The sequence below is a fragment of the Lissotriton helveticus genome, chromosome 2_1, assembly GCF_964261635.1.
Source record: "Lissotriton helveticus chromosome 2_1, aLisHel1.1, whole genome shotgun sequence".
Lineage (NCBI taxonomy): Eukaryota > Metazoa > Chordata > Amphibia > Caudata > Salamandridae > Lissotriton > Lissotriton helveticus.
In genome coordinates this window covers 1,403,142,841-1,403,159,107 of record NC_136059.1, presented here as the reverse complement: position 1 = coordinate 1,403,159,107, position 16,267 = coordinate 1,403,142,841, and the positions used below count along the sequence as shown (strand labels likewise).

At 40.3% G+C, this 16,267-nt stretch overlaps 1 protein-coding gene across 1 annotated transcript in view; it reads left to right on the top strand.

The window, feature by feature from the left end:
• Positions 1 to 10,928, top strand: part of LOC144820262 (neuronal acetylcholine receptor subunit beta-3-like) — a 398,753-nt gene extending 387,825 nt beyond the window's left edge. Inside the window, exon 5 of the mRNA XM_078677851.1 lies at positions 10,791 to 10,928. Coding sequence (XP_078533977.1) covers positions 10,791 to 10,928 — 138 coding nt within the window. The remainder of the gene's footprint in view (positions 1 to 10,790) is intronic.
• The last annotated feature ends 5,339 nt before the right edge of the window (positions 10,929 to 16,267 follow it).

Here is a 16,267-nt window from a genome sequence, read left to right as displayed (position 1 = left end):
TTATCAATTGATCAAATAATTAAAATGAATTACCAGTTAATAAAAATGAATTACTAATTAATTATTAATTAACAATAATATAATTAGCAAAAACAATTAATGAAAATAAATTATTACTTAATTACATTTAAATTACTTCCCACCCTATTCGCCTATAAACCCATAATCCACTACAGAACATAATTATCAATTAATCAATTAATTAAAACAAATTACCAATTTATAAAAATGTATTACCAATTAATTAAAATTAATTTATCATTCCTAAAAAATGTATAATTAATTTAGAATAATTAAATTACTTCCCACCTTAATGCCCTATAAACCCACCACCCTCTACGGTACTAAAATACAAAATTTACTTAAATTACATTTAAAAAAAATACATACTAAATACATAGTAATATATATAATAATCATGTAAAAATTGATATTAGTAACATCGATATTACTTACATCGATATTAACAAAATCGATATTATTTACTTCCGAAATTCTGTCCCTTCGATATTAAAAAAATCGATATTACTTACCTTCTATATTCTTTCCCTTCGATATTAAAACATCAATATTATAGTAGGTCGCTATTAAAAAAACAATATTTTGTCTGCCTACCAATTTTGCTAGGGTAAGATGAGGTCCTGGTAGTGAAACAACCACTGACATCCCTATTCAGTGTGGCGTTCACCAGGGGTGTATATCGGCACACACCTCATTTTTACTCTTTATTGGTGGGTGCATCCCTTACCTAGCAAACTGCCAAAATGATTCCCCCAAAATGGCAGGGACTAAAGTGCTACATCTCCTTTTTGCAGACGACACTCTCCTCCTCTCCAAAACCCTGTCTGGATTAAACATCCTTTGGGGAAGTTCATTTCATTCTGTAGGGATTATGGTCTGGAACTTAATTGTAACAAAACCATGTTTATAGTTTCCTAATTGCGAATCTTTGTGATTCAGAATTAGGAAATCACAAAACAGAATGCATGAAAGTGTGTTTAACACTTTTAGCGACACCTAAGGGATCCCAAATGACCTACCTCATAAATATTAATGAGTTAGGTCGCAATTTGAAACCCCCTAGGAATTGCAAAAATCACAGGGATTGTGGCCTGCTGGGCTCAGCAGACCACCATGTCTGTGATTGCTTTTAAATAAAGCAATTCTTTTTTTTAAATGCAGCCCGTTTTTCTTAAAGGAAAACGGGATGCGTTTCAAAAACATAAATGAAAAGTTCTCTTTTCATTTTTTAAGAGCAGGCAGACCACTGCCTGATCTTAAACAATGATTTTACTAACATTCAGGACCCCTTTTCCATTTGCGAATGGGTCACCACCTACTTGAAGTAGGTGGTAAAATGCGAATGTTTTGCAACCGCATTCACGGTCACAAAAAATTCATGCATACTGTTAGGATTCGCTATTTGGAAGGGACGCCCTAAACACACCCCTTCCAAATAGCGAATTGCAAACCCACTTTGCGATTCGGTAACAGGTTACAGAATCGCAAAATTAGGTTTGCTGCATCGGAAATGCTTTTTTGCAATCGCAAACGGGCCAAACGGGCCCATTTTTTGATTCAGGAGCAAAATGCTTGATGCATCTGGCCCCTGGTCACCACAAAAAATCCGGTGGACCTGACCCTAGAGGGTGCTAAAATAAAAGGGTCGAGGAATTCGATTACCTGGGTGGTACATTGAGTGATTCCCACAAATGGCTGGCCCAGATCAGAAAAAGTGTATTCTTTCTCAAGCATAGAACTGAGCTATCATTAAGATTTGTTAACAAGGCAGCGTCATATCCTATTTCCCCAGTGGTAGAAACTTATAAGGCTCATGCCTGTGGGGCTGGGGTATATGGGGCTGACTTGTGAGGTTATTGGAACCTCGATTCATTAGACACAGGTGAAAATCGTCTTCTTAAATCACTCTTAAGATTACCAAAAAGCACCCCGTCACTTCCTCTGAGGTTTGTCAGTATTCTCTCTGACATTGCTTGTCTGAAACCTATCTTATACTGGACAAGACTCTGGTTGACATAGGAACTGGTACTTATAGAGACTGGCACTTATGATCCCTGGGTATCCCATATATAACCCTGGCAGCTCAAGCTTGCCCTCTCTCAATGCTGGCAGAATCCTTCTTCTATGCCCAAGATTGCCTGAGAAATTGATAAAGCGAGCTACTAGAACATTGTTTTTTTGCCATAGGATTTTGGCTGGTCTCTCAGACAGTTTGTCTGATTTTTATTCATCTTCAAAGTGATTCCCACTTTGAAGAATTCATGGACTAAGGGTCATGCATCATTGTTTTTTGCGCTCGCAAAGGGGCAGATTCTCAGAATCTGCCTCTTTGCAACCACAATATTAGCATTTGGGATGCATCATCCCAAATGCAAAAATCGCTATTTAAGTAATCACAAAATTTGCGATTACTTAAACATGCGATTGCATTTAGGGAATCGCAAATTGCAATTCCCTAAATGCAATGCAACAAAAAATAATTGCGATTTCTATTTTAAGAAACGCAAATTACCATCATCCCTAAGTTGATGGTAATTTGCGAAAACTTTGAAAAATGCAAAAAAGTGAATTTTTCAGTCACATGTTACACACACACAAGCCCTTGGGGCATGTGTGTGCGCAACATCTGTAAAAATCGGAATTTCAGGGGTGCAACAGGGTAACCTTTTGGAACCCTTGCACCCTTGAAATTGCATGCGCAATTTGCGAGTAACTATGGGGTACTCACAAAGTGCGCATGCAATTTCCATTCATTCCTATCCGCTTCTGGACCCATAGGAATGAATGGAAATCAATTCCTTAATTGCAACTTGCAATTGCGAGTCGCAATTAAGGAATAGCATTTTTTTTTTTACAATTCCTACATGAATTGCATTTTGCGATTTCTAAAAAGCAAATCGGTAAAATTCGCTATTTAGAAATCGCAAAATGCGGGGTTGAGGCATGTGCCCCTAAGTGAGTACTCCTTTGGAGAGGTGCCTGTTTATTAAGTTTAGGCTTGGCACTTTCCTGTTGGCTGCTTTTACTGGCACATGGGGTATAAACTTTGCTACGTCAAACAACCTATGCCCTATGGGATGCCCGAGTGTTGGGCATGTTTTATATTTCTGCCCTGCTTATGCAAAACAGTGTTTTCTTTGAATAGTCCATCTTTGTCAGCTCCTTCATCTAGAGAATTGACATTTAGCTCCGAAGACCTGTAAGTCAGACTTTATCTCCAACTTTTGACGCTCATTGTGATATATCAGACAAAAAGTTGTTGGGATAAGCTCCCTTTAGAGGTATGACCCATATGGTATTTAATCCAAATTGGTTTAACTTTTTAACTTTTATTCTTTCTTTCCATTGTTAGAGGTTTTTGTCCTTATTGAGTGCAAAGTTTGTGCTCTTAACCACCTTTTAATGCATGTTTTTGTAATTTTACTGACTTTGAAATTTGGTTGGGAATGTTGGCTGCTTGAGATGAAGTTCCCGGTCTTTCAAAGGCTCAGGGCACCTTACTAGATTTTACGTAGGCTTATTCTAACTCAACAATTAAGGTTACCATTATTTTACTTCTTATTCATACTGTTGAGAGTTGTATATTTTCACCATTTATTTATTTTATCTTTTTATATTTATAATATATATTCTTTTTTGATCTGATGTTACTATGCACTTTTATGGTTCTTTTGAACCGAAATAAAGTTAGTTGATGATGATGGGTTGTCAGTGTGTGGGCTGTTATTTTTGTTTATTTGTCGGCCTATTTTAGAGTCTGGTGGGCCATTATTTACTGTGGATTTACCTGATATTAATGCAAACATTGCTTGCAGCAAGGACAGATCTTTTTAGCTGTACAGTACGCGAAAGGAAGGCCCTTTTATTTTGACATCTGGGCCTATTTACTGTCCCAGTCTGACTTTGATCGTTTATGAAATGTAAGGTGTGGGTCAGTGTGTCATTAGAGGTAAAAATTACACAATTAAACACTGATTCAGCAGATATATTAGGACTTGTAGTTAATTTGAAGGATGGTAGGCGCATTGCTGTGTTTAATGTTTATAACCGTCCATGTGGGCTATCAAATTAATTTGTAATTTTTGATGAATTGGAAAAACTCTTTACAGATTATGTAGATGTGACTAGTAGTGTAATAGTATGTGGTGATTTTAACTGTAACTTTGAACCGATTATAGGGTTTGGAGATGTTTTTACTGATGAGGATAGGGCTAATAACATCCCCTCTTTATCTTACATGAAGGGTGTGAGCTGCACTACCTTAGCTACCCAGATAATGAGATTGGTATCTGTACATGGTTTGAGGGCCTGTAATGGCTGTTTTCCATCGGACTCTCCAAAAGCACCAACGTTTGTTAAAAACGATTCCCAGAGTAGCATTGACTATATTTTGGTATCTTTTGATATTTGGTCCTTCCTATCTGACTTTGTAATTGACCCTAGGTATGAAAGTGACCATCGACCATTGCACTTAACAATGGACCATAGTTAATCCCTAGTACTAGGAGTCCGATGGATTATACTATGTTGGATATTCCAATTACTAATGGCCCTTTGATGAGCAACAATAGGCGTTCCCTTAAATGGGCTAGCCTATTGAGTAATAAAGAGGCATTATCCAGCATTTATTTACTCTTTGCTGATACTTTGTTAAACATTCGCTCCAATCAGTAGAGGGTAAGGATTTTATTGACCTACATATCGAATTCTTTAAAGCCTTGGTACCTTTCATGTCGAAAATGCCAAATAAAAAAAAATTGCAAAAAACTAGCTCTATTGGCATTAAACCCTGGTACAATAAGGAATGTCGAAACTGTAAGGGTTTACTCCTAGAGGCAATCAAGAGTAAAAAACCACATGTAATTAGGACCTTAAGGCAAGAATACAGGTGGGTGCAGAAAAAGGCTAGAATTAACTAGGATGAGGAATGTTGGGAGAACATGTTAACAGCTGTTAAAGCAAAGGATAATGTGGGCTTCTGGAAACTAGTTGCTAACAAGAAAATTGGAGAAAGGTCACCGGATGATGTGTTTATTGATGAGCAAACCTGGGTTAATCATTTTACCCATTTGTATGAAGCACCAGGTAGTGAGGTGACTGTTGATGGAAATAGCTCATGGTTGGCCTCACCTGTAAACACTATAGAGTTTAGTCTTGAGGAAACAGAGTTGGCAATAACCGCTGCAAAAAACGGTAAAGCCCCAGGACTAGATAAAATACCGGGGGACTTGTACAAGCATGAGATCAGTGTATGGGCGCCTTACATAAACAAGCTTTTTAATATATTAGTGGCCGGAGGGAATTTACCAGATAGCTGGCGGGGAGCAGAAATTATCTTAGTTTTTAAGAAGGGAGATAGATATGATCCTTCTAACTATCGTCCCATTTGTCTTTTAGACATTTTACAAAAAATCTTTTCAAGGCATCTTTTAAATCGAATGGATTTGTGGATCGATGAGAATGAGATCTTTACAAAGTTCCAAGCAGGCTTTAGACGGAACACAAGCACGATAGACCAAGTATTTAGGTTTTGTTGTATTTGTTGGAAATATGTTTCTTTATTAAAAGGACATATTTATGTAGCTTTTGTTGACCTTAGGGCAGCTTTTGATTTAGTTTTGCGGGATCGTCTATGGGATTGTTAGCTTGCACTGGGTTTACCAACATGTATACTCCAGCAGATTAGACGATTACATGATAATAACTTTGCAAGAGTACGTTGGGGCCCGAAAGGGGAATTAACAGAACCCATACCTATCAGACGGGGAGTCAGCCAAGGATGTGTGTTGGCTCCTACACTTTTTTCCTTATTTGTCAACGACATCCCAGAATACTTAGATAAATGCAATAATGACTCCCCAAAACTGAATGGTGTGAGGGTTCCCTCACTCCTATTTGCGGACGATACAATTCTGATCTCATAAACGCCCATGGGCCTACAAACACTTCTAAACTCCTTCAAAATGTATTGTGACTCAAAAGGCCTAAAAATAAACACGAAAAAAAACAAATGTATGTCCATAAATCCCCATAAATCATTTAAAGGGCAATTCTTTCTAAATAGCCAGAGGCTTGAACTGGTTTCAAACTTCTCGTACCTGGGGGTTTCCCTAGATTCAACAACCTCATGGAAAACGCAAATTGAAAAAAGTAAAACTATTTTCAATCAGAGTACTTTACCTATTATAAAACGCCATGGGGCACGTTTAAGCAAGTCCATCTCACAAGCACTAGAAATTTTTAAATTTAAGGCCTAATCTTGGGCTTTATATGGAGCAGAAATCTGGGGTTTAAAGGCAGGTAACATCTTTACGACTAGCGAAAACAATTTTTATAGAAGGCTTTTGAGACTGCCCAAACGTACTCCACTTGTACCATTATTTATGGACTTAAACATGAAAAGAACAGACCACATTGCATTACTTAGGCCACTTTTGTTCTGGGTCAGACTCTGGAGTACTCTGGATCTTGTAGATTATAGACATGGAATCTTGGAAGTTAAGAACCTTGATGTTTATACTACTAACCCTTGGCTTAAGTATGTTAAAAACTGGTTTTATCGGATAGGCCTTGCCCATTTTTGGGATGATCCAGCGTGTTTGAGACAAAGATGTAAGACTCTGGTCAAGGCAAGATTTTGGTCTTATATAACACACAATTACCAAAATGGCGATTCATGTGGATCCATTACACGTAGTTTTCTTAATTTCAAGGACTCTCCACTTTTTGAAGACTTTTTAGATGAGATCCAACCACCCCTAGCAAAAAGCCTGTATTTAAAATTTAGATATGGTATACTTAAAACAAAATTAGTACTAGCGAGATGGGATAAGTCTTCAGGGCAACCAAAAAATGTAAATTGTACATGTTGTCAGTTAAACCAGAGAGAGGATGACAGCCATATATTGTTTTTCTGTACTGTCCACGAACTTGCGAGGAGAAAATGGATTAAACCCTTGTGTAAAGCCTTAGGTATACGTTCATATTTGGAAGCATATAGGATTGTTAAAACAGACACTGGACGCCTTACAGTGTTTTGCGTTAGCAGATTCCTATTAAGTGCTAGTTATACCCGCAAAAATTTGGCTCTTGATCTGTAGACATTAATTGGGTGCAAATTGCATATAAGTTAGATTGCCCTGATACTGGCTAGTGGTGGTTTTTGTAAAAATATCTGTTTTATTATGCCTATTTTAATCTGGATATTTATTGTATTAGCTGATGAATTGTATATTTTCTGCTTCTCATTGGTATGCTGAATCGACTGTATGTTGTATCCACCGTGCAAAATGTATTGTTGTTGCTTATGCATCTTTTATGGCCGAATGAGCCGAAATAAAGATTAAATGAATGAAATGTAAGGTGTTGGGAGGACTAGTGGAATGGTGAATGTACTTCTTGGTGCGATTTATATTTTGTATTCTTGCTTTATATAAGTGTGTGTAAGTGTGCTTCAGCTGTCTGTGCCATAAAGGATGATATGCCACTGGGGACTAGAAGGCATCTAGCTGTTCTTTCTTGCAGTGATGCATTCCATAATAAGAGCAATTGTGTGAAATGTGACTGCTGGATTTTGCTCTATTTTATAGCTTTATCTATCCCAAATTGTCACCGAAGTGCAACCCTTATTTGTTTATTCTTTCACACTCGATGCTTGTCCCTTATAGACCAAAGACCCATGATTTGTTCCTCATCTGGCTAAGTATGTGTGTGGATTGACTCTTAAGATCGGTTGAAAAAGATGTTACATCTGTATTAGAAACCAAAATCTATATGTGAAGATCTCAACACACTCAGATTTCTGCTTACGCATAGGCAGATATATCTACCCAATTTGTATTCAAATCTGGGTGGAAATCTAGTAGCAGGGTTTACAAGTCCACACCCCGTTATACAAGGTGTTGGCACCTCACAAGTTTGAAATTATGACTATATTGTAAATGAACCATTAGATTTCCACAATATGCTTATTATGCCTGTTGGGGGAGTTTTCTGCCACCAGCTGAGGATATATCTGCGGGCTGAGCAGAAATCTCTACCACCCAGGCAGAGAACCCTGACTGGAAAACCAATAGGGAAACAACCAACACTTCACCCAAATCACTCATACCTGGCCACAATAACACTCCAAAGACATAAGTCTTTCCGCTTTTCCCTGTTTCTCTTGTACTTCTTAACAAACAGAATGCCACTCAACACCTACAGTTTGCAAATGCATGCTGCCACACTCAAGAGAAGAGGAACCTACCAGAGGAAGAGCTGGACATTAAATTTGATCATTATAAGCAACTACATGGTCTGCCTTCATACACCTTCATTGGAATGGAGAAGGCAGCCACATGAAAGGAGTTGACAAATTATGTCAATGCATTGATAGTGAAGGCATGGGCATTTGGGGATATTTAGATAAACTGGCAGGATGAGAAGAGGCGGGTGAATGAGGACTTCTCCGGGACACAAGTGTTAAATTCTCTTTCTGGAGGCCTACTTAGATCTCATCTGGAGCCCTCATCACCATGCATCCTGGCCTGTATATGGCCTGCCTGTTCCAGAAAACCGCAGCATAAGGCAAGATAGAAATTCATTACACCTCTCTCACAAGTAGTTCTTGTAGCACACCTCATGCCACTCTGTCCTTACCCCAACCATCACATTTAAGCATACACCACAAACATATATGCTTATGTAATAGTATATTACACTTACTAACAACAAACTACATTAAGATTACATAGATTGCTCCTAACCAATCCACGTAGTAACACATATGTGAATCTGTGATTAATGTTACTTGTTTCTAGATATCCTATTTACTTTTAAGAAAGTACATTGAATAATAAAAAATGTGAATGATAAAATAACATTTTTGGCATTCAAAAATATTTTTCAATTATTTTCCTAATTTTCCTTATGTGTTCTTATCTCATACCTTACTGATATTGATTTCAATGACATTGTGTTGCAGTACCAGTGACTGGCCATGTGTGGTACTTGACTTACTCCAATGCAAAGCTGGAGTACACCTGAGCCTCTTTTGGCACTAGTACTACTGTGGAAGATTGATGTCAATTTTTGTGAATAGCGAAAGTCTTACTCTTTTGCGGGTGTGTTTTATTATTTTTTGTTAACACCTTTGGTGCTCATGACGGCTCGCGGCCATCATGAGTCACATTAGATGTGTGCTCATGACGGCCGGGAGCCATCAGAACGTTGCCGCTCCGCCCACGCACGGTTAATTCCCCGCCTGTGCGGGAGAATTAATCAGTGGGCGGCGTTCTGATGGCTCCCGGCCGTCATGTGCACACGCCCACCGTGATTTATGACGGCCGGGAGCCGGCATAAGTACCTGAGCGCCACGCCCAACCCCGCCCCCCTCGCACCACAGCGAAATTCGCGCTGCAGCGAAGGGATTAAAGCTCTGGGAACCCCGAGTGGGTAGCGTTTGTGCTATATAAGCTTCTTAATCTAATCTAACCTAATCATATTCCTCCCTAAGCCCCTCCTTAAATTTTTCTAAACTCCACATAATTAGTGTTAAATATTTCCCATTTTCCAGCCACTTTCCCATCTCCATTCCACTTTACTATCAAATATATTGATGTGTGTGAGGAGATCTCCACACTCCGGCAAAGATCTCTGCGAATAAAAGATAAGGCAGGCGGAGTCAAAGATTTGTGAACAGCATTTGGGAAAACGGAAAGCACTAGACCTTCCATATAAAAATTGCAGTCTATTTGCTAATGAATGTTGTGATAGGAGTAAATCCTGGTATTTCATTGGGTATTCAAAGGGCGTGTGACATTCTAGCTTTTTGAAGAATTGATCTGTATGTCAGAGAAGGAGAACGCAAGGGACATTCACTTTAAAACAGGTGAAATAGAGAAATAGAAAGAATAAAACAACTGTGCACACATATTCTACCCTTCAAATTGACCCCATATTCTTTGTTACATACCCCTGTTTCTTTGGTGTGTTCCTAGTAATTGTTTCTAAATACTCTTCGCAACTTAAATCCTAAAATGTCTGACCAGAATGCAGTGCAGTGCTTGGCATTGTAGGTTTGTCTCCCAAATATGGGGAAAGAGTTTCTCCCATTTATTAAGTCACTATTTACGAAATCCAAACAGCAGAAAATGTCTTTCTACGAAAGTTGTTGTCGCTCCCATCATCTGCTGCTACTTTTAATATTCATGAGGACCTTGGGGCAGCCTATATTTCAGATCAGATCGCTGTGGCCCCTCTAATAGGGTGGTTGAGAATTTGGGCACAGCAGCCACCAAATCTAAACCAACTGATTAGTTACATCACAGGGGCCATCAGGCAAAGAGACAAAGTACAGCTACACTAGTAACCGTCCTCTACCTTTTTATCCATAGTGATTTTTTAATAAACAATTTGTGGTGTGACGATTTAGCTGATGAATTATTGGATTTTAAATGGAGAACTCAATGAGTGACACACTTTTAATTTGTATAATTGTATGCCAAGTGTTCCTTTTTGATGGTGTTATGTACTATTTTTGGTTTATGCTTTGTGGTTAGTATTTATTTATTTGTAATATGTTAATAATATTATCAATGGTTTGTAATGTGATTATTTACATCATGAAATATTGTCCTGTGCTTTGATGGTTTTAAATTTTAACCGAATAAAGTAAACTTTTGACTTTGACTTTGACACTATTTACTCTTTTGTAAACCTAGAATTCTTGTAAATGAACATTAACTACAGTGAAACGGAAACTGATTGTAATCTTTTTTTTTCTTCAGGTAGTACAAGATTGGAAATTTGTTGCTCAAGTCCTCGATCGGATCTTCCTGTGGTTATTTTTGATTGTGTCAGTGAGCGGTTCTGTTCTGATATTTACACCTGCTTTGCACCTGTGGTTACACAGCAGCAATGTATAAAAGTTTAAACTTTTATAAAATGTATAAAAGTTTAAACTTTATGATACATCTAATTTTAAACACAAAGAGACAGTGAAATTGCACAGGAAAAATATTGTTTGTGGAAAGTATAAGTAACCTTTTGAAATTGAGTACAAAATTCACAGAAATTATTTTATAATTCTTCATAGGAATACTACTTGATTACTTTGGTAATTAGAAAGAAACAGTTTTCTCACTTGTCTTTGTTACAGTAAAATGAAGCCTCAAAGCCAGGGCTTCGAAGGTCAGATAACACGGAGTCTTGGTGAATGGTGTCCTCGGAGATAATCTACTCAAACGTGGCATGGAGACAAAAGTACCAAGATAGAGTGACTTGGGTCGCGAAATGCCAAACACGGGGATAAAATAGCAAGACTTGACACAAATTGAAACAGATGATAGATCTCTCCCATCAGCAGTGAGGGAGAGCCTTAAGAAACCTAGGACAGATTATGCCTATTACATCCTAGATCAAGAACAATATGCTCCATAAAGAAAGAGAAACCGGACAAGAGGTGGTCTATAAAATCTGCATTGAGAAAGCTGCAAAATCAATGACCGATTACAGAGCAGAGATAATGATAATTCACTCGGGTTAAGTTGATGGTCCCCAATTTACGTCATCCCACAATGAGACACCACCCTAGGGGAATACTTCACTTCTCAGACTCATTCACCCAAAGTTATCTATGCCACCGAAAGTTTGAATCTCCTCCCCCCACCTAAAATACTCCACTGGGTGAATTCACAACTGAGGACGCCAGTCTACCTTTGAGATTCCAAAGAAACAAGAGGACAAGGAATTTGCATATAGTATATTATACAAAAACCATGTAACAACATAGCATAACCTGATACCATATAAAATAGATGTTGTTTCTTCATGTCTGCCAGTGTGAGTGTGTTTACTTCCACTTGGGTATATTTAGAGTTTCATAGCATTGTGAAGTTGGTTCTTTCGTAGAAAGTAGGCTGGTAGAGCAGATCACAAACTCTGGACACACTATTGTACTCATCTATAACCAAAGTATTTCTCCCATGTCACCCATTTAATGCATAAAGTCTGCTTATTGATCAACGTCTTTAACAACTTATTCTTAATATGCAAGCCCTGTAACTCCATCATCAATTATGTTATATTCATTTTTTAAAGATATGTGATTGCCAGCCCTGGCAACTAACACCCTCTTTTATTTTTACTGCCACTTTGACTTCTATTGGGCGGGAGGAACAGGCTTTTCTTTGAGGTGCATTTCAATACTATTTTAGTTTCTTCATGTCCTAGACATAGCTTACACTAAAGGTAATTATTACCAAATGCTTGATATTTGAAGTATTAGTTATATATTTTTTTTAATTTAGGATTCAAGTGAATAGTCGACTCGATGGAAATGTTGAAGCTGGTGGCACCTAATTCTCCAAGAGGATGCTTGAAGGATAAGGGCAGATAAATCCAGTGCAGCTCACAAGCTCAGTATTTCTACATTTGGCATTAGTCGAGACCTTTTGTTTTTCTGAAACATCCTTAAAAAATAAATGCATTTACATACAAACATACACAAGCTTTTAGTCAACCCTCTTCATCCATTGGTCTCATGTGGTGGCATTCACATTTTGCTTTCACCCACCACACGTTCAGCATGGGGCAATGGGGGAGTCCATATCAGCCATTGGGTCCTGTAGGAGGCTGGCATAGTATATGGTGCACACTTATTAAGTAGAGCACCCTGCACTAATTCAGACAACCTTCATGGTGATTTTAGTGGTCTTAGACAACCTTAGAAAGCTCTCTAAATGGTAGCTGTGGAGAGCAGCTTGTTTTACCAGTACTAATCACATAGTGTAGCTTAAGTGAAAGAGAACCACACAGTGTAGTTGTAAACATATGTATTCATTATAAACATTCATTAACACATTGCAATATTTCCTCCCCAGAGATATAATCACAATACACACAATACTTCAGTAATAGAACACGTAAGTTGCCAAATACACAGTGGTCTTCAGATGGAGACCAAACCATATACTAAGAAAGTGAAATGCAGCCAAAGACTTAAGTCGAGACTGGACCCAGAAGACTTAGAAGAGCCGGGGACCCAAGGAACCATCCAAGGTAAGCACCCAGGAACCCTGCGGAGGTCATTTGCAAAGTGGGAACACGACATGGGGAAGTCGCGGTTGCAGTTTTCAAAAAGAAGGATCCTTCCGAGAGGACTTGAAGAAACCCTGTGGAAGATGGAAGGTGGGAGAGTCACCCCACCCATGGATACCCTGGGAACCAGGATACCTACACCAGGGAAGCCGGGTGCATAGGTGAGAAGGGACGTCGGAAACTGACGTAGACTAAAACGGAGGACTTCAGCAAAGATGCCGCTGGTGAAGAAGGTAAAAGAATCCGGTAGAATCCAAGGGTGGCTTCGGGATAAGAGGTACCTGCAAGCAAAGGGGACAGAGTCTATGCCACTCTTGAGTGAACAGGAGGTAACGGAAGACGAATGCCCACCGATGTCAGAAGATGCAGGAGAGTTGACGTGACCTTAATGCTGTAGCTGTACGGACCAGGCGATGCAGTGGAAGACCAGAAACTGTTCACAAGTTGTCCCACGTCGGATGTCAAGAGCAAGGGGGATGGTGTCCGATGCGAGCACCAACAAGCCTTGGCAGCTGCATCAAACTTGGTAGATGAAAAAGGTGCAGTGTCGAGACCAGCAAGATCCAAGGGACTCACCAAGTGCAGGTTAGTCGGAGCTGACCCCGATCAAACAGGGGAGCTTACTGGAGCCAAAGAAGACCCCCAAGAGGACCACAGGCCAAAGGCACAGGAGTCACAAGAGGTGATCAAGCAGCTCACCAATGATACAGGCCCACTGTGCAGAGGATGCAATGAGGACAAAAATCTTAGTAGAAGAGATGCTTGAGGCTGGAGGTTCTTAGAGCCCGAAGATGTCTGGAGAAAAGAGTCAACAAGCATTGGCAATGGCAAGTTGACGCATTGCACAGGGGCACTGCTCCGGCGGTTCCGACGAGGGATACTGACTTCAAACTTGCCTCGAGGGAGTTGTAGAACCACCACCTGTGTTTTCTGGACCTTTCGGAGTTTGTGGGAGCTCAGTAACAGCAGACCGGTCAGCTTCGTTGTGATGCCTGCAGAAGCATGAGAGTGACTCCTTAACTCCAAGGGAGATTTCCTCTGGTGTTTTGGATGTCCGCAGGCCTGGAGGAGAACCTGTATGGCACACAGATGATGCCAAAGACTGACAGGACGACAAGACCAGAAGCAGCAGGAATCTTCTTGGTGCAGTATCGGTTCCCAAAGCAAAGTCCAACAAAGTCCAAAGTGCCCAGACGGTTGAAGATGAAGTGGTTTTGGATCTGAATCTTGTCCCACGATGAATATAAAGAACCACTCACAGGTATGCCCTTAAGTATCCTAAAGAAAAGGTTGGGACGATTCAGGGGCTCTCTCCCAGAGGAGGGGCTGGCAGTGGGGAGGATACTCCCATGTCCTTTGTCCAGTTTTGCGCCAGAGCAGGAGCCATCGGCTCCCTGAACTGGTTCCATCTGGAGTATGCAAGGAGGGCAACAAATGTGTCCTTCAAAGAAGACTAGTGGCACTGGCAAGCAACCCCACACTGGCCCAATACACTAAGTCCTGTCTGGGAGGAGGTCACACCTCCCTCTTGTCCTGCCTTCCCCTGCTTGAGCTTGGCTCAGCAGCAGGAGGGCAGAATCGTGTCTGTGGTCTGAAGCAGCCATAGCTTGCTGACAGACTCTGGAAGACTGGTACCAGGAGCAATGAGGGGCCCCACAGTGCATGGAATCATAACTACAGTACAGTTTATGGTGTTGGGGTATGATTCTAACATGCTTCATACCAAACACGCCAGGGTTCGTTACAGCCAGTTTAGAGTTAGCCATCTTGTTATGACCCATGGGCACTCTTTGTATCGTAATGGCTGATGCACTTACAACCCTGGATACTGGACTCCGAGGATTGGTGGGGTGTCCTGCTCATTCAGGGGCACCCTCACACTTATAACCAAGCAACCTGCCTTCAGGATTGAAAGGCCTGCCTTGAGGGTGACTGATAGGTTAAGTATAGTGACCTCAGATATATAAAAGCGAATATCTGTCGTAAGTGGTGCTAGTACCAGTTTACATAGGCTGCAATGGCAGACCTGTAGTCAAAATTTGAGTGGTCTCTCATGGATGGAATAATACATGCTTCAGCCACTGGTTGTCAGGTTTACCTCCACGGGATCCAGTTGATGCACTAATGGTTCCACCTCCAAATGTCACCAACACCCCGAGATGAAAATACAGGGTGTTCGAGCCATTAGGCGAGGGAAAAAATAAAAAACAAGGGAAGGGAAAAGGAAAGGGTCTGCAGGGAAAGGACACCTGTAACAAGAAACAAGACACATTCAGTAAATGCTAGTTCTAAAGCTCAACGCTACACTCATAAAGTCTCGCTAAACATGCAAATGAATACCTGCTTATAAGGGAAGAAAAGACCTTTGATAATGAGTCAATCTAGTCACGCCATTCAGCCTTTGGAATTTCCTAAGGAAAACATAAGCAAGATGTGAATGTGGTTTTCACCCTGTTTGATATTACCAATAAGACTTTGACTCTAAACAAACTGCTTGGTACATACCACATGGCTGAACAGAGGACAGGATGTATTTGGGGGTCCAAGAAGTCAAACCAAAATAAAAATAGTTCCAGACACCAAGCCGAGGATACGGAAGTGTGTAGGAGGCAATAACCACAACACTCCGCTCCTCCACCCTGTTGTAGAAGGATAAATGAACACAAACAAAAAGAGTTTAACCGAAACGCGTAGTTGCGTCCACCACAGCGTTCTGTTTGCTTCCAAACACCATAACCTTAGAATATCACGGTAACGCGTAGTTTACCTCACTACCGCGCTCCGCTACAGAGTTCAAGGTTTTTTACATTCAATTGCCAGGGAAGCACGGTAACACGTGGTTTCGACCGGCACCGTGCTCCGCGATTCACATACCACCTTCAGAAGCTTTAGTCACTCAAATGGTGGTTCGACATATGACACAATCCCGGTATCGAAGTAGAAGGGAGCAAAGCAAGCAGGGAAACAAGCCACCGCAGCCGCGGCGGATATGTAACCGGTAAAAGGCTTTACCGCAATGGAGAGCTAGGTCTTACCACGGTAGAGAGAATCCGCGCGAAGAACAAGGTACAACTACCCAGACGGCAGATACTATCAGTGACTCCCCGAATACCAACAGAAGGAGAAACAGGAACCAGGAACTAGCGTGCAGAGCAGCCGCTCTCAC